This window comes from Neovison vison, chromosome 1 (assembly GCF_020171115.1).
Source record: "Neovison vison isolate M4711 chromosome 1, ASM_NN_V1, whole genome shotgun sequence".
Lineage (NCBI taxonomy): Eukaryota > Metazoa > Chordata > Mammalia > Carnivora > Mustelidae > Neogale > Neogale vison.
The window spans coordinates 84664339-84690656 of NC_058091.1; the positions used below are offsets into that span (position 1 = coordinate 84664339).

General features: G+C 41.4%; 1 protein-coding gene across 1 annotated transcript in view; it reads left to right on the forward strand.

Moving 5' to 3' along the window:
- Positions 1–853: 853 nt before the first annotated feature.
- ZFAND3 (zinc finger AN1-type containing 3) overlaps positions 854–26318 on the forward strand; it is a 335397-nt gene continuing 309932 nt past the window's right edge. Inside the window, exon 1 of the mRNA XM_044250372.1 lies at positions 854–999. Coding sequence (XP_044106307.1) covers positions 929–999 — 71 coding nt within the window. The 5' untranslated portion in view covers positions 854–928. The remainder of the gene's footprint in view (positions 1000–26318) is intronic.

Consider the following 26318-nt stretch of genomic DNA (forward strand, 5'->3'; position numbering starts at 1 on the left):
CCTCCCAGTACCCGGTTACGGGGTCTCCGGGCGCATGCGCAGCACTCGTCCGCCGCTCTGGGACTGGCCCGACTTACCCTAAACAACTATTCTGCTCCTCCCCCTCCCGCTTGGGGCGTACCATTCCCGTTTGGGGGGAGGTTACGCGCCCCAGAGTACTCAGAAGCCTGCTCCCCTTCTTCAGACGGGGGAAGGTAAGTTTGCCTCAGATTTGAAAAGTTCCAAGAATACGAGAGCCTCAGAGGCCTGTCGCTGAGTGATAACCCAACGCTCTCGGCTCTGCCCACAGTCCAGTACTCTTCCTTTGAGGCGCTGAACAAAGTGGCACGCCCGGATCCCAGCTGATCAGCTGCTGGGCTTTGGCGGCGGCTCCCCCGGGCGAGACCATTGTGACTCCTTAGAAGGGGTGTCTGAGGAGGGAGGGGGCGGAGCGGCCATTGTCCGGTCAGCGCAGCCTACCGGGGAGGGGAGAGTGACGGAGCGAGCGGGGCCCGGGGCTTCACAGCGGCCGCTGCTACGCCAGAGCCGGCGGGGGCCTCAGGTCCGTCCCAGCGCCGCCGCTCGGGACATCGCTCTGGCTGCGAGCGGCGGTGGGAGCTGCCGAGGGCGCCGGGTCTTCCTTCCTCCCCGCGATCCTCGGTTCACCCGTACGCCCCTCCTCCTCAGCTCCCCTCCCTCTCCTCTCCGCGCCTCCCCCGGCCCCCCCGTCTCTGCAGGCTGAGTGGTGCGGCCCGCCTCCAGCTGACCGGCCTGGAATCCCGGCTCGGAGCCCCGGACTCGCGCCCGCCCGCGCTCCCGCTCCCTCCCCCTCCCCCCGCCCCGAGCCCCCCGACGCCGCCGTCGTCGCCGCCGCCGCCTCCTTCGAGCGGGGCCCAGGCCCAGCCGCCGCCACCGCAGCCGCCGCGGAGCTCCGCCGCCGCCGAGCACCATGGGAGACGCCGGGAGCGAGCGCAGCAAAGCGCCCAGCCTGCCGCCTCGCTGTCCCTGCGGCTTCTGGGGGTAAGTGTCCGGCCGGGTGGGGGCGGGGGCGGGGGCCCGGGGCGCGGACGCGGGGGCCGCCCGGACAGGCCTCGGGGCCGCGGGAGGCCGGAACCCTGGGGGCTGGGCCCTAGCTGGGCCTACTGGGAGCGGGCAGGGGCCGCGTCTCGGGGAGGGGCGCTGGGTGGGGAGCTGGAGGTGGGCAGAAAAGGCCCTGCCCGGGGTGCACTGCCACCCTCTGGGACTCTCTTGCCCGAGGTTTGGGCCAGCGGGGACCAACCTGGCTACGGGTGAGGGGGGCAGGGCAGCAGGGAGGGATGAGGGGGCGGTGTTGGCACCTCCGGGTGGAGCTGGGGTGCCCCTTTCCCTTGGCCTATGGAGGCCAGCCCGCCCTCCCCGGTTTGGTATGAGTTGGTGCCCAGGCACCAGAAGGGTATTTCCTCTGACTTTTTCACCCCCACCCCGTCCCCCAGAGACTTGCATCATCACTTCCTAAATTATATCCCAGTGCCCTATTTGCTTTTAGGAAGCTGTTCACACGTCACCCATTTTTAAAAATCCAGCCCGGAATTCAGGCTGGGGTAAAGTTATAAGACTGTGGAGGTCTCACCTTTATTTAAAACACGTTTCAGAAGATCTGTAAAATTTTTTTGACTAAAAAAAAGATAAAACTCAAGTCAGCCTGGCTTGGGAACGTGAGAGCCAGTTTGCTCACTTGGTTCAAATTCCTTTCTCTCTCCCCTTCTTTTTTTAAATGATAAAAATATTCACATTGGCCAGCCTGCATTATTATTTGGCCATCCTGTGTTAGAGTGAAAAAATATGAGGTGGGAAATCAACTTTTCCACATATCGTTAGATTTTGAATTCTCGTTGTAACGCTTCGAATTTGGTGAATTACTACCCCTCTTACCTAACAGGTGCCTCCATCCTGTCTTATGATTCTGATTGTATTGTAAGGAAACTGGAGACTGAAGGGTTTTTGTGATTGAGCCCTTTTTTCTTTTCTTCTTTTTTAAAATTTTCCTAGGACCTAGTATATTTTCAAGGTGTATAGAGACAGGAAATGTTTATATTTCTGGTGAGAACGTCTTGGGAAGGTGTATTTAAGTATTTTATTTTTTCTACCTCTCAGATGTTAGGAATGGTTGAGGTACAGATTACGTCTGATTTTGGGGAGTGCAGAGAAAGATTAGAAAGTGGATCTTAATGTAGTTTTCTGTGGAATTTGTCAGATTCAAAGTTTGCAACAAAGAGATTCTCATTTTCTCATCTTTGCCTTTTCTTTTTTTTTTTTTTTTCCATCTTTGCCTTTTCTTAAAAAATTCCTGGTGGAAAGATGTTAGCCAAAGATAAGTTATGATATTACCAAAAGTTCAGAAGATGTGAAAATATTTTAGGTTTTACAGTCTTCCTAATAATTGGGTTGTCTGCTGAGGGCTTTCATAGGCCATCTAATTCCCAGAAATCTTAGGATGTAGAGCTATTATCTCTTTATAGATGTGGAATTTGAGGCTTAAGAGGGTGTATAACTTGCCCCTTGCTTACAGGGAGTTCAGGGTGGAGCTGGGGAGCTCTTGAGAGCACTTACTACCCTCACGTTTATGACATCAATCTGCTGCCTTGGAAAAATCTGGTGTCACAAGCCTCTGATTGTAACTCCTAAGACATTGGCTCAAAGAAAGTAGCTGCCAGTGGCAACTAATACCCAGGATGTATCAGAGGCTTGTTTCCTGGCAACATGTTTATGTCCTTGGGACCATTATCATGAGTGAACCCTTATTGAAAGACTCAAAGCAAGATGTAGAAACTAAGGAAATGGAATATCCTTTTACTTTTAGCCAGCAGAGTTCTGAATAAAGCCAAGAAAGTTTGATAGTTGCAGGGAGGAATGGTTAAACTGATAACCATATCTGACCTATAAGCAGTCAGGTCTGCTTTTTTGATACTTTCAGTTTGGCCCTTTTTATGAACTTCAGTTTGACTAACAGTAGTTGTGAGCACAAAACTAATATTTTTTTGTTGAAAAGGGTTCTTTTTTAAAGTGTAATGAATGTTTTAAACCTTTCTGAAGGAGTTTGTAGGTAGCTGTGTAGTTTGCATTTGATACCAAAGTGTAATGATATTGGTGCCTAGTTTCATCACAACTGGCTTTGAACAAACATGTATCCCTTATGGTATGGGTCGCATTCATACTATGTTCATTAAACTTGATTACATTCAACAGATAATTGAGTGTCTCTGATATAATGGTGGACAGGGGGGCACTGGCTCTGGGGGCAGAGGGCATACTGAAGTAAAGGGATAGAATAAAGTACATTAGGATTGTTATAGGGTGCAATGGGAGGGGTACTTACCCTTCTTGAGGTGGAGATAATGGAAGGTAGCCTGAAGGGAGTGACACCGCCTAGGCCTGTAGGGAAGGGTAAGAGCGTGGAGATAGGGGAGTTTATTTCAGGTGCAGGGAATAGCATGGGAGAAGGCCTGGATGTGAGGGAGTGCACTCCACATTTGAGGAACCAAAAGTTCATTGGGGTTGATTGATAGACTGTGAGGGGGGATCCACTAGATTTGGTGAGAGTAATTGGTGATAGAGGACTCTTTAGATAATGCCTAGGTCTTTGGACTTTTATCTTGAGTTCATTAAGGAACTGTGGAAGAACCTTGAGTGACGTGATTTTCTTTAATGTGAAAGATTGGATGATGTTGAGAGTGACCTGGGTGTGTGGGTATGATTGTGTGTATGAATGTGATGTATTTTTGTTCGTGGGATGTTGCCAGAGGTATAGAAGTCTTGTCAGGAGGAGTAACCCAGAGTAGGGATGATTTTGTGTGGTAGCCAGGGAGAATGGAGAGAAGTAGGTAGCTGTGAAAGACATTCAGGAGTTATCTTTTGCCTTTTCCTTTGATGAAAATGAAGGTGAGTGTGTTATCTGCAAAGTTCAGTCAGCATTGCATTCTGTGGAAGCCATAGGTTTATGAAGTCAGCTAGTTACGGCCCACACCAAGTCCTTTGCAGAGGCGCCTCTCAGAATGTTCTGGCGCCAGTAGACTACAGGCAGTTCCTTAGGATTGCTCTTTTCTGTAGTGAATTAGGCAGCTGGACTTAACTGTTCAGTTGGGGCACCAGTCAGTAGGGCTTGGTTAGATAGGAGAGTTGTGAGGTCTTGTGGGAATGCAATTAGAAAGTGGAATGACAGGCGAGTGTGTTGAGTGCTTGAAGTAAAGTTTCTACTTTTCCTCCTCTTGGTTTACATTGTGTAATTGTGTGCAGGTAATTTAGTTCTTTTTTTTAAAAGATTTTATTTATTTATTTGACAGAGAGAGATCATAAGTAGTAGGCAGAGAGAGAGAGAGGGGAAAGCAGGCTCCCTGATGAGCAGAGAAACCCGATGCGGGGCTCTATCCCACGACCCTGAGACCATGACCTGAGCTGAAGGCAGAGGCTTAACCCACTGAGCTACCCAGGCGCCCCAGTAATTAAGTTAGTATTTTATAGAGACCATCTCCACTGGGAGAGATTTCCAAGCTGTCTTGGAAATTGTTGAAGATTTACCTCTTTATAAAAGTTGGAAGGTGTTTGCATGGTGTATATACAGTGCTTTTAGAGTTAGTGATCATAGTTTTTTCTCTGAGATACGTACTTAAAACTTTTAGTGAAATGTGAGTATATTCTTGGCTCATTTTTAGGCATTTTGCAGTCATGTGAAAAACATGTTAGTTTGTATTTAGTCAACTCTGAAGTGAAATATACTTTTTTTTAGTTGGAACGTACTCATACACAAAAGCACTGTGAAACTATACAGATATAAGTGTTATTAGTGGAAGCTACATTTTAAATTGTTTAGACATTTAGAGTGTACTGACACATGTAAATTCATAGGTATTTTCAAAAGTTTTTGAAAGAGCAGAAAATATTCTAAAAAAGAGGAAGAAGACTAAGACACTAATATATTAAGTATATTGCAGGGTAATAAAAAAGGATAACAAGGACAGGGAAGGATGGACTTTTTTCCCCCTAATTTTTACATATTAAGTATAAAAATCCAGTTGATATTTTGCTTTTACAATTGGAGACAGTCTATTGTAATGTAATATGGAAAATTTGGGGAGTACTATGTCATAAATAATTTTGAAGTACAGTATACATAAATGTTAAGTCTCATATTTAGGGAATAATGGAGTATTTAAATATGGAGTTTATTTGGTAAACCACTCATTGTGGTTTTTCCCGCATTTATTGTTTTTGATAAAAAATAAGCTCTTAATCATGTCATAAAATAAATATTAGATGGATACATTTTCTTTAGGGAAATATCAATTTTTTTGTGATCTATTCTGTTGAAGTGTTTTATTCACCAGATCTGCTAGATAATGTATTTGAAATAAAATGGGGTTACGAAGAGATCAGGAGTCATTTCACAAACTGTATTCCATTCCTGAAGAGGTAACTAGGAGAAAGTTGATTGAAAATATAAGATGATTGGTTTTACTCCATTTTCCTTTTGGGAATCACAAGGTATTAACTAGTTAGCTTGGGGCGCCTGGGTGGATCAGTGGGTTACGGCCTCTGCTTTAGGCTTGGGTCATGATCTTGGGGTCCTGGAATCGAGCCCCGTGTCGGGCTCTCTGCTCAGTGAGGAGCCTGCTTTCTACTCTCTCTTTCTCTGCCTGCCTCTTTTCCTGCTTGTGATTTCTGTCTGTCAAATAAATAAAATTTAAAAAACAACAACAGTTATTTAACTAGTTAGCTTATATAGAATATCTGTCCCCCCCCCCCTTCATTTTTCTTCCTCTGAGCTCATGCCTTGGAAGTTGATGTAGAATTCTGTTTCTGTCACTCTGTGAGTCATCTGGCTAGTGTGTTTGGCTCAGAACAGTGTGTGGCCCTGGATTCTTCAGTTTCAGGCTCCCAATTAGAACATGTTGCCACACTTCAGCCAGCTTAACCTGGGCTTTCAAGTTCAGGTGAACACAGCATGAATTACTAGTTAATCAGTAGAATGTTTATTTCAGTGATGTCATTAATTATCCCTTCATTATAAAGTCCCCTTAAACATTCTATTAAAAAGAAAACAGCTCATTTGTGCAGTTTTACTTTGCATCCTTGAGTATTGTACACACCTGAAGATGTGACATGATGTAATGAAGTATTCAGGGTTGGTAGGTTTATCTGCTTGCCCTGTTTTCCTGATTACATTTGGGTATTCAGAAAACATAAAATTTGTCCCTTTGATGTGATGGAACACAGAGAATTTTTTTTTTTTTAAATTTTAAAGAAAACATGGCCTCTGTTTACACTGTTTTGAGGCAACAGCTTTTTAGAGTTAGATCCTGTTAACTCATAGGACATAGAGATCTTTTAGTATTATCCTTTCCTCCCATATACTGTCGTCCTGCCTGAAAAAGAGAACTCAGTACTTTTAAGTCATACTGAAACGTTATGCTAAAAAATCTCTTTTTAATCCTTAATGGTATCAAAGTTAACAATAGTTCTCATAGACTAATCTTTTTCTAGGTGCGGAAATCAGAGGATTAAGAATTGTTTTTTTAAAAAAAGGATATATTTAATTTAGGAAGAGAGAGAGAGCGTGCTAGAGTGAGCACATGAGCAAGAGCTGGAGCAGGAGCATGAGTGGGAGGGGTAGAGGGAGAGGGAGAAAATTTCAAGCAGACTGTGCTCAGAGTGGAGTCTGATACAGGGCTGGGTCTCCTGACTCTGACGTCCCAGACTGGAGCCGAAACCAAGAGTAGGACACTTTCTTAATTGACTGCAACACCTAGGTGCCCCAGGTAAGAATCTTTTGAAAGGAATAAAGTCCTTAAAAAAAGAACCCAGCATGTTAAATATTATTTACTGATAACAGAGTACTAAGACTGTGAGAACTAATAATTTGGATTTTTATTAGATCATAAAGAGGTTGTGTATTTGCAAACTGATACAGAATTTCAGAATTCGGGGCACCTGGGTGGCTCGGTGGGTTAAAGCCTCTGCCTTCGGCTCAGGTCATGATCCCAGGGTCCTGGGATGGAGCCCCACGTCGGGTTCTCTGCTCCGCAGGGAACCTGCTTCGCCCTCTCTCTCTGCCTGTCTCTCTGCCTACTTGTGATCTCTGTCAAATAAATAAATAAATCTTTTAAAAAAAAATTTCAGAATCCTATAATCATTATAAAGATTGAGGTTAAAAGTTTTTTTTCTTTTTGAAGAAATCTCAACAAAGCCATGTAGGAAGTGACTGGTCACAACCCAACACTTGCATAATTTTAATAAGCCACTTGAAAAATTGTCCAGATTCAGGCTTGTTGGGTGTGTGGAACTTGTATTAGAGGAGTTTGTAAAAGAGCGACTTCATTCCATTTGGATGGATGACACCGTTGTTACTCCGTTCTGCTAGGGGCTTTGAGAAATAGGCTGATGCTGCTCTGGACTAGGGCTCTATATCACCAGATTAGGTTGCCGAATGAGGTATTTTGACATAGAAAAGAAATTTACTGTATGTGTTAAATGTAGAAGAGAGTTTAAGCAACCTTGTTTTAAAAACCAGAATATAAGAACATATTCTAGAATTGTTCTGGGCATTATGGGAGATAATGGCTACATATAGCAACTTATAATTCATAGTAATTAAAGTTAAGTAAAATAAAAAATTCAGTTCTTCAGTTATACTAGCTATATTTTAAGTATTCACTAGCTCAGTAGCTACTCTATTGGGGAACACCCATGTAGAAGACTTCATCCTTCCAGAAAGTTCTTTTGGACTGTGCTGTTCTAGAGCATTGACCTGATAGACAACCAGGATTTATAAGCCTTTTTTTTTCTCTCTTCAGTTTTGTTGAGATGTAATTGACATGCAAGCCTATTTTTTTTGTGCGTTCTTCAGACCCCCATTTTCTTGTCTTTTGAAAATGAGGGACTTGATAATTTAGCTCTAAGTTTCTTTCCAGTTCTAACATTTTATTTCCATTGGGGGAAGAAATGCTATTGTTACTTCAGATTACTGGTAAGTGTTCCTTTAATCAGATTTGGGAATTAAAATGTTAGTTAGTACAAGGGGCGCCTGGGTGGCTCAGTTGGTTGAGCGGCTGCCTTTGGCTTGGGTCGTGGTCCTGGCCTCCTGGGATTGAGTCCTGCATCCGGCTTCTTGCTTGGCGGTGGGGGGGGCCTGCTTCTCCCTCTGCCTCTAGGCTGCCACTTTGTCTGCCTGTGCTTGCGCTCTATCTCTCTCTTTCTAACAAATAAATAAAATCTTAAAAAAAAAAATGTTAGTACAAGTTAGTCCATAATTTGAACTTTTTTTTCTTGTTAGCTTTTAAGTCAATCATCTTTGCTCTTTCCTTAGTGCTCTTAAACTGGCAACCTCAGAGGCCTATACAAGGAGGTACTGGACTAATTTTCTCTATAGTGAGAGAATTTTTGAAATTTTGAAAACCAAAAGGTTTTCACCTTTGGATTATGACTTTTGTGAAGGAATAATATTTGTTTATTAAATATTAAAATTAAACAAATACTAAAATATTTATTAAAATATTTGTTTAATATTTACAAATGTAAATCTGATATTCTAGCTTTTGATATGTGATTGGGGATAAGTGCATTGGATTTTCTGGTAAATTGAAGTTACCAGGTACAGAAGAAGGTGGAATGTCTTGAAATATCCAGTGGGCAGAAGCACTGTGATGCTCCAGGCTGAGGGAATGATACAAGTTGTATGAAAATGCCATGTCATCCTTGAGGCCAGGGGACATAGCTGCAAACAGGACATCTGGAGTTGTGGCTGCAGCTGTTGACTAGAGGAAGGAAGACTACAGTAGGAAGAAGGTGCAGTACTAGCTAATTGCATCTGTTCATTCAGCTGTACCAGATGTCCTGTATTGTAGGCAGGTGTGATTACAGCAGAAGAATGTCCTGGCAGCTTGCTATTACTCTGGCTGTGGGTGGTTGGTGGGAGGGAAGGGAGCAGACCACACTACAGCATTTGGTGTTTCTGATTTGCAGACAGGCTCTATTTAACCTCAGTGCTGTCTCATCAGTGACCTGGCAAAGACTGAGGGTGGTGATGTACTTGGGATCTTTTGGGGAGTGCCTTTTCTCATTTCTTTCTGCTAAAGTGGAATGGTGTGGAGTAATAGCTCTTGATGTCTTATCTGTTTCTTGGACTTTTATGCACTGGTGAGTTGAAGTGCATTTATATAAAATAATAAGACTCTCAGCTACACTTCTGGAAGGAGAAGTATTCTGACCATTCAAAAGTATCACAGATAGGCTTCCCACAGTCAGTTTCTTGTGCCAGGCATTTTATTTTCTCTTGTATCCTTATGTTGGTAGAATTTCTGAACACAGTGTGAGGTTCTGTAATTATGGTAGCTAGCTGGAAGAGTGGGGGCAGGAATTTGGAGAACATAGTTTGGGTGGAGGGCTTTTCTGAGCATGTCTGTGCTTGCTTTTTTTTTTAAAGACATTATTTATTTGAAAGAGATCACAAGTAGAGAGGCAGGCAGAGAGAGAGAGAGAAGGAAGGAAGCAGTCTCCCCGCTGAGCAGAGAGCCCGACGCGGGACTCTATCCCAGGACCGAGATCATGACCTGAGCCAAAGGCAGCAGCTCAGCCCACTGGGTCACCCAGGCACCCACATGTCTGTGCTTTCAAAGTCTGCCTATTTCAGGTCACTGTTTTTCAATTTTCTTTTTTTTTAAAGATTTTATTTATTTATTTGACAGAGAGAAATCACAAGTAGATGGAGAGGCAGGCAGAGAGAGAGAGAGAAGCAGGCTCCCTGCTGAGCAAAGAGCCCGATGTGGGACTCGATCCCAGGACCCTGAGATCATGACCTGAGCCGAAGGCAGCGGCTTAACCCACTGAGCCACCCAGGCGCCCAGGAAAGAATTTTTTTTAATGTAATGAATGGGATACAAAATAGATTAAATAATAAAATTATTTTGAAACTGTCCAGAAGTATATTAACCAGCAAAATAAAATAAAAAATAAACTGGAGGTGGGAGAAGGTATGATATATTTGAGTGTGAGTTGTTCAAGATTTGTGATTTCTAGGTTTTTGCGCTTGGGGAGGCATGGATGGTATTATTCGTTTTCTTCTTCAGTTGCCACTGAAATCCAGAAAACCAGGTTTTTCAACTCTGTGTGTGTTTGCATGGAACTTTGCATGTGTACATAAAATCTTCACAGTATATGACTTCAGATGGTTTTATGTAGTTTGTCTTTCTCTTAATATATTAACACTGAGCTGTGCTACTCACCTTTAAAAATAAAGGAGTGTTCTTGATGTTGAGCTATAGAAATGTTCACTTAGGGGAATTTTGTTTCATTTGTTGCTTGGGGGCTCTCTCCCTGTCATCCATGTCACACTCCCACTCCTCCCACTGCCAGTGAGAGGTCCTCAAACCATGCATTTTATTTGTAAGGCTAATCTTTTTTCTTCAGTGCATATTGGGTACAATCTAATCAAGGAACAGTTGCTGTGACTTAAATGATAAAAGATAAATCTTTTTTTTTTTTTTAAAGATTTTATTTATTTATTTGACAGAGATTACAAGTAGGCAAGAGAGGCAGGCAGAGAGAGAGAGGAGGAAGCAGGCTCTCCGCAGGGCAGAGAGCCCGATATGGGGCTCGATCACAGGATCCCACGATCATGACCTGAGCTGAAAGCAGAGGCTTTAACCCACTGAGCCACCCAGGAGCCCCGATAAAAGATAAATCTTGAGTGAAAGTATGGAGATTGTATGGTGTATACTTGGGTGTCTCTACAGGTTTATAATCTCAGTATCCGTGTGGATTAGTTTAGAAAATGATAGCCACAGTAAAACCTGTTCTGTGGAAGTGTATGTCCCTAAACACTCCATTTTGTTACTCTGGGTTTTAAACTGTCTAGTGACTAGTTAGGTATTGTGATTTCTTAGTTGAAAGCACCCTGGGTTTACCTGAATAGTTTTCACTACTTATATTTGGTTGGAGTTAGGGACTAGAAAGAATGGGCTGTGTTGGTTTTGTGTTTAAATGTGGGATGCAGGGCGCCTGGGTGGCTCAGTGGGTTAAGCCGCTGCCTTCGGCTCAGGTCACGATCTCAGGGTCCTGGGATCGAGTCCCACATGGGGCTCTCTGCTTGGCAGGGAGCCTGCTTCCCTCTCTCTTTCTCTCTCTGCCAGCCTCTCTACCTGCCTGTGATCTCTCTCTGTCAAATGAATAAATAAAATCTTTAAAAAAAAAAAATGTGGGATTCAGTAAAAGTCACCGGACAGGTCTATTTCAACTAGATCTGAGGGTGAGTTGGAAGAGGAAGGGCACAGAAGGTGGTCAAGGAGAAGACTGGGTTGTGCGAGGGATGAAGATAGGGAAATGTGGATTGAAGTGGAGCCGTGGTAATTAGGAATGAAGATGCTTTGTCATCACTGCTTTCTTTCTTTTTTTTTTTTTTTAAAGATTTTATTTATTTATTTGACAGAGAGAGAGATCACAAGCAGGCGGAGAGGCAGGCAGAGAGAGAGAGAGAGAGAAGCAGGCTCCCGCCAAGCAGAGAGCCCGATGCGGGGCTCGATCCCAGGACACTGAGATCATGACCCGAGCCGAAGGCAGCGGCTTAATCCACTGAGCCACCCAGGCGCCCCTCGTCACTGCTTTCTAATCAAAATATGAGAGGTAGCTACATTTGTAAGGGCTAGAGAAACTAATGTGAACAGGTGGTGGGTGGGATTAAAGAAAACATGCTGTCTCCCTTGAAGTGCAGGGTGTGAGTCCCCTGGGATCTTGCAGGGAAGTGCTAAAGATCATAGACTAGGAGCTGTGGTGCACATTCCAAGCTAAAGTTTAGTGGAAATGCAGCAGCTTTCAGCAAATTGGTGTTCCATCTGTTACAACCCTATGGGTTCTTTCTTTTTCTAAGCTCAAAGATACCTTTTCAGCAAGGTAAAGGACTGTGCTTCATGGTGTCTCTTTGTAGCAGGCTGTGGATGGAGACTTATCTACCTTCTTTCTTTTATTGGTATTGCCACAACCAACTCCATTCTGTGAGATGGATTTTTCTTTGTCCTTTTCAATCCCTGCGTCTAGTGAGGGAGTTCAGTAAAGTTTCACCCATTTTTACTTGCTGTTCACTAGCTTTACTTGCTGTTCTTGGAAAAACAACTCTCATAAGCCTTTCTCTTTTGAAAGATTTTGCAACTAGTACAGGGGGAGGTTACATTAAATGTTAAAGAATTTAATAGTAGTGCTGCCTGGGGAATAAGCCCTTTCTCATTTGCTGAGGGGTTAATGAAAAGTCCCCTTTCATCCAATCCAGGCTCTTCCCAAGGGCATGCTGACCTCTAAGCCACAGAAAACCATCTGAGTTCAGTGTCTATGCATGGGCTTTGGAATTGGAATCCTGAGTTTAAAAATTTACTTTGAAATTTTGTGCTTGACTTTGAGTAGATTACCTCTCTGCATCTTTATCTTTAAAATAATAATAAAATAGAATATTTTAGAATTGTTTTGAGGTTTAGTGGGCTCTAATGCCTGTCAAGCCTTTGGTTCAGTGCCTGACCATGGTAGTTAAATTTATTAAAGGCCAACTTCCCAGCCTTGATCAAATGAGGAACATTGGTGGTAAGATTAATAGATGCAGAACTGTCTTACCTCAGCTGGACAGTTTGCACTAATGGTAGTCTCCAGGTCAGTGCCACCTAGTTAGTTGACGAGGTTTCTGACCAGCCTTTGTCCAGTTTGGCTTTTTTCAAAGACAGGATCTTGTTCAATAAGCATTTATTGAGAACTCTCTTGTGGTCTTGAGCTCTGCTAGGCACGATATACCCTGTTCTGGCTTCTGCCCTAGGAAAGCTTACAGTCTAGAAGGGGAGGCAGACCAGTAAACTGACCATGAGGAAAGTGCTTTGGGGGGATCATCACAGAATATGTCAGCACAGACAAGACATCTTACTGAGAGACTGGGGGTGGAGGATGGCCAGGAGGGCTTCTCTGAGGAGACGGTGCTCTTGAGCTTGTGCAGAGGCAGAGAGGAGTGAAGAAGGCATGGTGAATTTGAAGAATTGCAGATACAGCTCAGTGTATTAGCAGCAGTGTAGGGGCAAGATGAAGCTGAGGGGAGGAGCAGGGGTCAGTTATGAGCAACTTGATTGCCATGCTGTTGGGTTTAGATTTTATCCTGGAAGCATTTGGGACCATTTAAGGATTTTATTTTATTTTTTTTTAAAGATTTTATTTATTTATTTGACAGAGAGAGATCACAAGCAGACAGAGAGGCAGGCAGAGAGAGAGGGAAGCAGGCTCCCCGCTGAGCAGAGAGCCCGATGTGGGACTTGATCCCAGGACCCTGAGATCATGACCTGAGCCGAAGGCAGCGGCTTAACCCACTGAGCCACCCAGGCGCCCCCCATTTAAGGATTTTAAAGATGGATGACAGATGGTATATGTTTCAGAAAATAACTGGCAGCAGTATGGAGTCAGAATTGCTTAGTTAGAAGCATGGAGGCAGAATCCAGTTAGATCATTTAAACCTTTTCGAGCCATGAATCCGTGTGACAGTTTGATGAAGACCATGGACCACTTCTCAGGAATAATGCATAAAATAAAACACCAGTGATTATGAAGGAAACCACTTACATCTAAAAATACTTCTGCCTGTAGACTGTGGGGTTTTTGGACTCAAGGTGAAGAAACTGAGTGAATGCTGTAGTAGGAAAGCTAAGAATGGCTGTTATAACAAAACACCACAGACTGGGTGGCTTATGAACAGCAAAAATTTATTTCTTATAGTTTTGGAGGCTGGAAATCCTAGATAAAGGCACTGGCGGAATCCATGAATCTGGTGAGAGTCTGCTTCCTCAGTGATGATGCTATGTTCTCACTGTAACCTCATGTGGTGGAAGGGATATGGGATCTCTCCAGCCTCTTTTATAAGGGCACTAATCCCATTGATGAGGGCAGTGCCCTCATGGTCTAATCACTTCCCAAAGGTCTCAACTCCAGACACTATCACATTGGGCATTAGGATTCAACATGTGAATTTTGGGGGGACACAATCATTTCAGTCCTTTGATAGCACTGAGTCAGTGAGGTCTGAAGAGAGGGCTTGACTATAAGAGCAGAGACAGATTGGGTGGGGGATGGGAAGGTGGGAAGGAGAAGAGAGGCAGCAAGATTTCTGACATGTGCAACTGGGTGAAAGATGGTGTCAGTCATATATGGTGGTTATAGAAGTTCTACTTAGAAGCTGGCTAGGGATTTGAAAGGTGGTTTGTGAATGCATTTATTCCTAAATTGAAAGTGAAATAGTAGATACAATGATTAATGCCATTTGTCAGTGATGTGCAGAGTTTTATTTGCTATAAAAAAGTTTATACTTTGGAATTTCTTTCTTTTTTTTTTTTTTTTTTGGATTTTATTTATTTATTTGACAGAGAGAGAGATCACAAGTAGGCAGAGAGTCAGGCAGAGATAGAAGGGGAAGCAGGCTCCCCGCTGAGCAGAGAGCCCGTTGCGGGGCTCGATCCCAGGACACTGGGATCATGACCTGAGCCGAAGGCAGCGGCTTAATCCACTGAGCCACCCAGGCGCCCCTATACTTTGGAATTTCTTAAGTTGAAGTGATTCTGTCTGGAAGATGAGTGACTTGTGGGGAAGAGAAGATTAATTTTATTTTATTTTTATTTTTATTTTTTAAAGAACTTACTTACTTATTTTGACAGAGATTACAAGTAGGCCCAGAGGCAGACAGAGGGAGAGGGGGAAGCAGGCTCCCGATGTCGATGTCGGGCTCAGTCCCAGGACCCTGGGATCATGACCTGAGCCGAAGGCAGAGGCTTTAACCCACTGAGCCACCCAGGTGCCCCGAGAAGATTAGTTTTAGACAGAACATTTTTTTTGGTGAATCAGATGGCATGTCAATATACTTTTATTATACCCTTTTTAAATGAAAACTTTTTAATTCAAGTATAATATGTATAGTGAAAATGCATACATCTAAAGTATATAGTGAAATGAATTTTCACAAAGTGAATGTACCTACAGGTAACCAGCACCTATATCAAGAAATAGCATTCTTATCCCCCAAGAGGCTCCACTTGTATCTTCTACAGTCACTGGCTCCTTCTGCTCAAGGGTAATGCTATCCTGACTTCTAATGCCACACATTACCTTAAATTTTCTTCTTTTTCCTCTTCTTTTTAAAAAAATTTTATTTATTTGTCAGAGAGCACGCACAAGTAGTGGGAGCAGCAGGCATAGGGAGAGGGAGAAGCAAGGCTCCCTGCTGAGTAGGGAGCCAGATGAGGGGCTTGATCCCAAGACTCTGGGATCATGGCCTGAGCCGAAGGTGTCCCAGATTTTTTTCTTGTGAAATCTTTTTCTGCTTTTTTATTGAATCAATTTAGTTTATTGCACTCAAGTGTACATTTCGATGAGTTAAAAATACTTTTTAGAGCAATTTTAGATTCAAAGCAAAAGTGAACAGGAGGTACAGAGAGTTATCCTAAATCCTGTTACCCCCTCTTTTGCCCCCCTTACTGTCAGCATCCCCCATGAGAATGGTACTTTTAATTGTCCATGAACCCTCATTGACACCCAGGATGTCCATAGTTTACATTAGAGTTCACTCCTGTGCATTTTGTGAGTTTTGACAAATGTACGATGACATATTTATCATTTTAGTATCATACAGAATGGTTTCACTGTCCTAAAAATTCTCTGTGCTGTGCCTATTCATATCCCCACCCCTGAGCAATCCCTGATATTTTTACCGTCTCCATAGTTTAGCCTTTTCCAGAATGTCATATGGTTGGAGTCCTACAGTATGTAGCCTTTTCATATTGGCTTCTTAGATATTGACTTAGTAATATACATTTCAGTTTACTCCATGACTCTGTGGCCTGATAGTTCACTTCTTTATAGCACCAAATAATATTCCATTATTTGACCATGCCACAGTTTATTTATTCATTCACCTACTGAAGGATATCTTGATTGCTTCCAAAATTTGGCATTTATGAATAAAGGTGCTCTTAACTTCGTATTCAGGTATTTGTGTGGACGTCGTTTTCAGCTTGGTAAATACCAAGGAATGTGATTGCTGGATTATGATGAGAGTGTGTTTAGTTTTGTAAGAAACTGCCAAACTGTTCTCCAAAGTGATTGTACCATTTTGCGTTCCCACCAGCAACAGTGAATGAGTGTTTCTGTTCTTCCAAATGCTTAGCAGCATTTGGTGACGTCAGTGTTTTGAATTTTGGCCATTCTAATATATATGCAGTGGTATTTCATTTTAATTTGCAATTCCTTAGTGATACATGATGTTGAGCATCTTTTCAGATTATTATCTGCCATCTGTACATCTTTTTTTTTTTTTTAAGATTTTTATTTATTTATCCGATAGAGAGAGATCACAAGTAGGCAGAGAGGCACGCAGAGAAGAGGGGGAAGCAGGCTTCTCGCCGAGCAGAGAGCCCGATGTGGGGCTTGATCCCAGGACCCTGAGATCATGACCCGAGCTGAAGGCAGAGGCTTAAACCACTGAGCCACCCAGGTGCCCCTGCCATCTGTACATCTTTGGTGAGGTGTCTGTTCAGGTCTTTTGGCTGTTTTTTAATTGGGTTTGTATTCTTACTGTGTTTTAAGAGTTCTTTGTGTATATTGGATAACAGTCTTATCATCAGATATGCCTTTTGGAGAAACGTTCTCCCAGTCTTTGACTTGTATTCCCATTCTCTTATTTTTATGAATTTTTATGTACAACTTGATGGTTCTTTTCACATGTATGTAAGTATATAACCACCACCTACCCAGATTGACCAATAGTACATTTCCAGCATCCCAGCAGGAGTCTCCTTATTTACTATCCTAGGCGATACCCCCAACCTTTTCTGACCTTTATCACCGTAGATTAGTTTGCCTGCTTTTTAATTTTATGTAATGGGAATTACAGAGTAGTTCTCTTTTATATGTGACTTTTTCCCCTCAGCATTATGGCTATGAGATTCATCTACATAGATGAATGTAGATTTCATCTATATAGAGTGAGATTCTCTACATAGAGAGGTAATGGTTTTTCATTGGTCTGTGGTATGCCATCATATGATAGCGTAATTTATCCATTCTGCTTTATGGAACTTTTTGGTTTGGGGATATTATGAATAATGTGGCTATGAACATTTTGCTTGTGTCTTTTGGTGGACATAAGCACTCATTTCTCTTTGGGTATATACCCAAAGAGAAGGGTGGTAGGACTGTTGAGTTATAAAGAGTGTGTGTGTTTGTGTGTGTGTGTGTAGTATATATGTTTAGATTCAGTTTTGCCAGTGTCTAGAGTGGTATTATACGTTTACACTCCTACCCAGTGTATGAGTTCTGGTTATTCCACATCTTTGTCAGTACTTGATACTGACTGTCTTTCATTTTAGTTGTGTGTGCATTGTGGTTTTTATTTGCATTTCCTTGATGACTAATGAAGTTGAGCAACTTTCTTTGTTGGCGGTTTGGCTAAACTTTGTTGTGAGGTTTTTTGTTTTTTTTTTTTTTAAGATTTTATTTATTTATTTGACAGACAGAGATTACAAGTAGGCAGAGAGGCAGTCAGAGAGAGGAGGAAGCAGGCTCTCAGCTGAGCAGAGAGCCCGATGTGGGGCTCGATCCCAGCACCCTGGGATCATGACCTGAGCTGAAGGCAGAGGCTTTAACCCACTGAGCCACCCAGGCGCCCCTGTTGTGAGGTTTTTATTCAAACCTTTTGCTTTTTTTACTGTTGTCTTTTTTTTTTTTAAAAGATTATTTATTTATTTATTTGACAGACAGAGGTCACAAGTAGGCAGAGAGGCAGGCAGAGAGAGAAAGGGAAGCAGGCTCCCCGCCTAGCAGAGAGCCTGATGCGGGGCTCGATCCCAGGACCCTGAGATCATGACCTGAGCTGAAAGCAGAGGCTTTAACCCACTGAGCCTGAGCCACCCAGGCGCCCCCGTCTTTTTTTTTTTTTTTTTTAATTCATTTGTAGCAGTTCTTTATATATCCTGGATACAAGTCCTTTTGCAGATAGCATACGAATTTTCCTGTCTGTTAGTTTGCAGTGTATTTTAATTCCTTTTTTTTTTTTATTACAAAAGGAATACGTTCGTTCATATGATGGAAAATCCAAACAACGTGGTGAAAGTGCTGTCTCCCTTCTACACCATACCTAGAGTTCATCTAGTGAGAATCATGACTAAGTTTCTTGAGTACACTTCCAGAAGTTTCCTGTGCATATACTGCGTTTATTGTTTTTTCTAGCACAAGTATAGCACACTACACCGTATTTTGTACCTTGGTTTTTTTTTTAACTTAACTGTATTTTAGAGTTCTTGTCAAGTTAACATATATATATTTCTACTTTCCATTTTATTTAAATTCAATTTAATTAACATACAGTGTATTATTAGTTTCAGAGGTTGAATTTAGTGATTCATCAGTTTAGTGGATTCATCACTCAGTGCTCATTCCATCAAGTGCCGTCCTTACTGTCCATCCCCCACTTACCCCATCTCCTCCATCTCCCCTCCAGCAACCCTTAGTTTATTTCCTAGCTTTCCTAAGAGTCTCTTATGGTTTGTTTCCCTCTCAGTTTTCATCTTATTTTTCTTTCTCTTCCCTGTGTTCATTCATTTTGGTTCTTAAATTATATGTATGAGTGGAATCATATGATATTTGCTTTTCTCTGACTTACTTTGCTTAGCATAATACCCTCTATTTCCATCTGTGTTGTTGCAAATGGCAAGATTTCATTCTTTTTGATGGCTGAGTAATATCCCATTAATATACCACATCTTTTTTTTTTTTAATTTTATTTATTTATTTGACAGACAAGAGATCACAAGTAGGCAAAGAGGCTGGCAGAGAGAGAGGAAGGGGGAAGCAGGCTCCCTGCTTTGCAGAGAGCCCACTGTGGGGCTTGATCGCAGGACCCCGGGACCATGACCTGAGCTGAAGGCAGAGGCTCACTCACTGAGCCACCCAGGCGCCCCAATACGCACATGTTTATCCATTCATCTGTTGCTGGACATCTGGGTTCTTTCCGTATTTTGGCTATTGTGGACATTGTTGCTGTAAACATTGGGGTGCGTGTACCCCTTTGAATGACGTGTCTGTGTCCTTTGGGTAAATACCTAGTAGTGCAATTGCTGGATTGTAGGGTAGCTTGATTTTTAACTTTTTCGTTTCAATTTTTAACCTTTTAAGGAACCTCCATACTGTCTTCCAAAGTGGCTGTACTCTATCTTCTTTTTTTTTAAATGGCAGCACAGTAGTCCAATAGGTACGTATACTAAATTCAGTTTTACCAGGTTTTCTAGTCACTTCTTGATGGTTGTGGTGGTTGTTGTTATTACTGTGCTATACAAATGGTGTCAGGTATGTTGAATTGTAGGGCTTATGGATCATCTAACTGTAGAGTAACTTAGGTGTCTGAACTAGGTGAACCTAGTAACTTAGGTGAAACCATAGCTACACCATTTAAGGTGACATAGGTGCAGAGGTTATAGCTGAAGCCAGTGGAGCAGGTAGGATCACATGGTAAGTGCTGTTAGACCGGTGGTTCCCTCTGGTGTGGAGATGGAGTTGTCAAAATCACTCTGGTAACCTTTTCTAAAAAACACATTAGTGCTGCTTCCCCCAGCTCCAATTTAGTATATCCAGGGTGTCATCTGGGCAATTTATTCTTGCTTTTTTTTTCTTTGTCCTTTGGCTAACTACCCATATGTGTAACTTTCATTTTGAGATCCAGTTGTATGAGTGAGAAGATAGCTGAAGATGGAACCCTGATAAACAAAGAATAAGAGGAGTTTGAGATGGAGATGGATGGACAGAGATAAGAGAAATTAGGTAAGGGTAGGGTCACCAAAACCAAGACGGGGTAGGTTAGTGAGGAAGTAACAAGTAGGGTCATGCTGCAAAGAATGGTTAAGTAAGATAATGATTAGGATTTCTCTGCTGCTTAAAAGTGCTTTAAGAACTTATTTATTTACTTGTAAAAGATTTTCTTTATTTATTTGACAGAGAGGGAGGGAGAGAACACAAGAGGGAGCAGCAGAGGGAGAGGGAGAAGCAGGCTCCTTGCTGAGCAGGGAGCACAACGTGGTGATTGATCCCGGGATCCTGGGATCATGACCTGAGCCAAAGGCAGACGCTTAACCGATTGAGCCACGCAGGTGCCCCAGGAGAATTTAAATAATGCTTTTTTAGACATGTACTTCTCAGCAATGTTCTGGCTCAGCATGGTACTAAAATACCTTTTGTGAAAAATCACCATAATTACATTTCATGAGTACAAGAAATTAACTTCTGTTAATGATCCAAGGATCCAATAATTAGGAATTAAGAAACTTTTCTTGAATCTATTTATAATTTTGGTTTCTGTTGATTCTTTTCCAGTACTAATTATTTAAGATTTTGTATTAGACTTAAAACTACCGATTTAAGTTTGAAGAGCTATTTTGTTTTTAGAGTCTGTAGGTTCTGGTGCAGAGGATTCCACTTACCTGATTTGTTTTGGTATTTTACTTAATATTATAAATTTAATCACCTTGTGTAAGCTTTTGTATTTCTATGAAGATAAATCCCTTTATTTAGTCTGGATTTTTCATCCCTGTAAGTACTCAGATATCTTTTCCAAAGTTTTTCCAGTTGAGTGTGGTGTTTTTTTGAAGTATGTCTATGTCACTGCAAAGACACTAAATATTCTTCCTTCTTTCCTCCCCTACTCTTTTTTTCAAGGGGATATAGTTTAGGATAGGGTAAAAGGGAACCGATCAAATGGGAGGTAGTTGGATCATTTGAATTTATAGATGAGCTCTTACTAAAGTACAGTTGTGTACACCATTGTGTTAATGGTAAATATGTTAATGTTAAATATGTGTTAATGATAAATACATACAATACACATTTTAAACTTAAGATATATCAGTACAGTTTAATAGTCTTAAGTATACTGGCAGCTTGCTATTGATTCATTTTAGAATATCCCAGACCAGAAGGGTGAGGTTGATGCTGTTTTGACTCCTTGATGCTTTACAGCGTGGAGACCGATAGGAAGGCCTGGGGCTGCAGTGTGCACAGTGGCTGAATCCGTGAACAAGGACAGCCTTGCTGTTTTTTAATCCAGAAAGATTAGAAGGTTGGTGCCTGGGTTCCTAGCTCAGAATTAGGTGCATTTTTTTTTTCAGTGGTACTGCTGTTTGTTTAGCTGAAACCTTGGGATTGAAAATTTTTGGATATGGCCTTAACTACAACATTGTTAAATGAAGGAAGTAAGTATCAATTGCTTTGTTCTTCATTTTTTTTTGTTTTGTTTTTTAAAAAATTGTGACATAGTTCACACACCATAAAATTCATTCTTTGAAAATTTACAGTTTGGTGATTTTTAGTATACTCAGAAAATTGTGCAACTCTCACTACCATCTAAATCTGCAAAATTTTCACCTCAAAAAGAAATCTTGCACCCATTAGCAGTCACTTCACATTTCTCTTGCCCTCTGGCAACCACAGATTTACTTTGTTTTTATTGATTTGCCAATTCTGAACATTTCACATAAATAAAATCATCAAATATATGGCCTTTATGTCTTTTCTTTCACTTAGCATAATGTTTTCAAGGTTCATCCATGGTGTTACATAGATTAGTATTTCATTTCTTTTTATGGCTGAATAATATTCCATTGTATGGTTATATTATATTTTGTTTATCTGTTCATCAGTTGATGTACATTTGGGTTGTTTCCACTTTTTGGCTATTATGAATAACACTGAACTTATGTGTACAAATTTTTGTTTGCATACATGTTTTCAGTTCTCTTGGGTAGGAGGGGGATTGCTGGGTCCCCCTCCTATGGGGGGATTGGCAATGTTTAACTTTTTGAGTAACTACCAGAGCAGCTGCACCATTTTACATTTCCACCAGGAATGTTTGAGGGTTCCAGTTTCTTGGCATCCTTGCCCAGTGTTTGTTATTATTCATCTTTTTGATTATAGCCATCTTAGTGGGTATGAAATGGTATCGCATGGTGGTTTTGATTTGCATTTGCTGATATTAATGATGTTGAGCACTTTTTCATGTGCCTATTGGTCATTTGGCATATTCTTTGGAAGAATGACTCTTCAGATCATTTGTCAATTTTAAAGTTAGGTTATATGTCCTCTTATGGTTGAGTTATAAAAGTTTTTTGTATGTATGTATTCTGGATATTTAGTCCCTTCTTAGATGATTTGCAAATACTTTTTCCCATTCTGTAGGTTTTTTTCATGTTTTTTGGAATAGTGTCCTTTGAAGTACAAAAGTTTTTAATTTTTATGAAATCCACTTTGTTTTGGTTGCTTATGCTTTTTGGTGTCATAACTAAGAAATTGTTGTCTAATCCAAGATCATGAAGAGTTATACCTGTTTCTTTCCTTAATGGCCTTACAGTTTTAGCCGTTAACTTATCTTTAAATTGTTGATTCATTTTGAGTTAATTTTGCATATGGTGTGAGATGGGTTTCCAACTCATTCTTTTGCCTGTGGATATTTAGTTGTCCCCCCACCATTTGTTGAAAAAACTATTCTTTCCCCCAATGAATTATCTAGGCATCCTTGTTGAAAAATCAGTTAAGTGTAAATATGTTTATTTCTGGACTCTGAAATTTTATTTTGTTGATCTATAATGCCTGTCTTTATGCTGTGCATATGAGGACTCATTGTGTAGTAAGTATTGAAATTAGAAAATGTGAGTCCTCCAATTTAGTTCTTCTTCATCATGATTGTTTTGGCTATTTTGTGTCCTTTACATTTCAATATGACTTTTAGGGTCAGCATGTCAGTTTCTGAGCGCCTGGGTGGCTCAGTGGGTTAAGCCGCTGCCTTCGGCTCAGGTCATGATCTCAGGGTCCTGGGATCGAGGCCCGCATCGGGCTCTCTGCTCAGCAGGGAGCCTGCTTCCTCCTCTCTCTCTGCCTGCTTGTGATCTCTCTCTGTCAAATAAATAAATAAAACCTTTTTTAAAAAAAAAAAAAAGAAACTGTCAGTTTCTGACAAAGAAGCCCACTAGGAGTTTGATACAGGATTGCATTGCATCTGTAGGTTAATTGTGGAGTGTTGCCCTGTTTAACATTTAGTCTTTCCATCCTAAACATTGGCATATCTTCCTATTTATCTATGCCTTCAGTTTTTTTCAACAGTGTGTGACAGTATTCTTGTACAAGTCTGGTACTTGTGTTGTTTACAACTATTTTGTTTTGATGCTATTTTTTTTTTTTTTTTTTAAGATACTGTGGTGGAGGAACTAGGGGGTTCATTTATTTATTTATTTATTTAAAGATTTTATTTATTTATTTGACAGACAGAGATCACAAGTAGGCAGAGAGGCAGGCAGAGAGAGAGGAGGAAGCAGGCTCCCTGCTGAGCAGAGAGCCCGATGCGGGGCTCGATCCCAGGACCCTGGGATCATGACCTGAGCCGAAGGCAGCGGCTTTAACCCACTGAGCCACCCCGGCGCCCCAAGTGTAATTCTTTTGTTATTATTTTTTTAGGATTTATTAATGAGAGAGCATGCTCCCCTGAGTGAGCATGCACATGCATATGTAAGTGGGTGTGGGGAGGTGGGCAGAAAGGGAAGAGGGGACAAGCAGACACATCCCATGACCTGACATCTCAACCTGAGCCGATACCAAGTCAGATGCTCAACTGACTGAGCCACACAGGTCCGACAAATGTATTTATTTTCTTAATTTTATTTTTGGATTGGTCATTGATACTGTACAGAAATACGGTTGACTTTTTTGTATATCGATCTTATATCCTGATCTTACATCCTGAACTTACTAGCTCCAGTAGTTTTTTTTTTTTAGATTTTATTTATTTATTTGACAGAGAGAGATCACAGGTAGGCAGAGAGGCAGACAGAGAGAGAGGAGGAAGCAGGCTCCCCGCTGAGCAGAGAGCCTGATGGGAGGCTCAGTCCCAGGATCCTGGGATCAGGATCTGAGCTGAAGGCTTTAACCCACTGAGCCACCCAGTTGTGCACAGCTCCAGTAGTTTTTTAGTGAATTCCTTAGAGTTTTTCTACATACAAGATCATGTCATTTGTAAATAGGATAGTTTTACTTCTTTTCTACTTTAGATGCCTTTTATTTATTTAGATTTTTTTCTTGCTTAATTGTGATTGCTTTAATTGGAGGCTGGAACCTCCCAAGTGAATAGAAATGATAAAAGCACGGGCACCTGGTTGGCTCAGTGGGTTAAGGCTCTGCCTTCGGCTCAGGTCATGATCCCAGGGTCCTGGAATCAAGCCCCGCATTGGCCTCTCTGCTCAGCAGGGAGCCTGCCCCTCCCACTTCCCGCCTGCCTCTCTACTTGTGATCTCTGTCTGTCAAATAAATAAATAAAAATCTTAAAAAAAAAAAAAAAAAAAAGGTCAAAGCAGACATCCTGGTCTTGTTCCAGATCTTAGGGGGAAAGCTTTCCCATTTTTCCTTATTAAGTGATGAAGTTAATTGTAGTAATGATGTTAGTGTTTGTAGACATATTTTTAAAAAATAGGATAATCTTTTTTTTCTTTTTAAAGATTTTATTTATTTGAGAGCGAGAGTGAGAGTGAACACAAGCAGCTGCAGCTGGAGGGGCTTAGGGGGAGGGAGAAACAGACTCACTGCTGAGTAGAGAGCCCAGTGCCGGGCTCCATCCCAGTACCCTGGGGTCATGATCTGAGCCTAAGGTAGAAGCTTAACCCACTTACTGACCCAGACGCCTCAATTTTTGTGAATATTTTTATCAGGTTGAGCAAGTTTGTTTCTAAGGCTGTTGAGCTTTTTCTTTTGTTTTCATGAAAGAGTGTTGGATTTGGTTAAATGCTTTTTCCAAAATGTTGGAATGATCATGTGACATCAGTGGTCATGTGACATCAATGACATGTTGAGATGATCATGTGGTTTTTGTGCTTTAATCTATCCGCATATGGTCTATTGCTTTGATTTTTCAGATGCTAAACCAATCTTGCATTGGTGTTATATTTTCAAATTTTTATTTATTTTTAAAGATTTTTAAAATTTTTTTTTATTTTTAAAGATTTTATGTATTTATTTGATACAGAGAGAGCAAGCACAAGCAGGGGGAGCGGCAGACAGAGGGAGAAGCAGGCTCCCTGCTGAGCCTGCTGAGCAGGGAGCCCAGCACAGGGCTCAATCTCAGTATCCTGGAATCATGACCTGAGCTGAAGGCAGATGCTTAACTGATCAGGCCACCCAGGCACCCTAGATGCCACTTGGTTTTGGTGTATAATGGTATTTTATTTTATTTTTTTTAAAGATTTTATTTATTTATTTGACAGAGATCAAAAGTAGGCAGAGAGAGAGGGGAGGCAGGCTCCCTGCTGAGCAGAGAGCCTGATGTGGGGCTCGATCCCAGGATCCTGAGATCATGACCTGAGCTGAAGGCAGAGGCTTTAACCCACTGAGACACCCAGGCACAGGCACCCCATGTTTTTTTTTTTTTTTAATTTTTTTATTTTAAAGATTTTTATTTATTTGACAGATAGAGATCACAAGTAGGCAGAGAGGCAGGCAGAGAGAGAGAGGAAGGGAAGCAGGCCCAATGAGGGAACTCAGTCCCAGAACCCTGAGATCATGGCCTCAGCAGAAGGCAGAGGCTTAACCCACTGAGACACCTAGGCACCCCAGTGTATAATGATTTTGTTTGTTACTGGAGGTTTGCTAGGATTTTATTAAGGATTTTTGTGTCTGTAGGAAATTTTGGTCTCTATTTTTCTTTTGTTGTGATGTCTTTGGTATCACGGTAATATTGACCTTGTAGATTGAGTTAGGATGTGTTCCCTCCGTTTTGGAGTAAGAGTTTATGAAGGATTGGAATCAAGTCTTTGAATATTTGATTGTATTCATCAGTGAAACCATCTGTATCTGGGCCTTTTTTGTGAAAAGTATTTCAACTACCAGTTTTCTATTTCTCTAATATTTTTTTTTTGTATCATTCCTTTTTGTTTAAATCTTCCTTCTTTTCATTTGCTTTAGGTTTGCAATTTTTCTCATGTTTTAAGTAGATTGATTTGAGATTTTTTCTTTCTTAACATAGGCATTTATATGTATAAATTTTCTTCTTAAGCACTGGTTTAACTGGATCCTGTAGGGTTTGGTATGTTTTCATCTCAGAGTATTTTGTGATTTCTCCTTTCCTCCCCCCCTTTTTAAAGTATTAGTTCAAATATGCACTAGTACTGAAAGCAGTAATAGTTGTTACCATTTACTAGATGCCACTCTTTTTTTTTTTTTAAGATTTTATTTATTTATTTGACCGAGAGAGATCACAGTAGACAGAGAGGCAGGCAGAGAGAGAG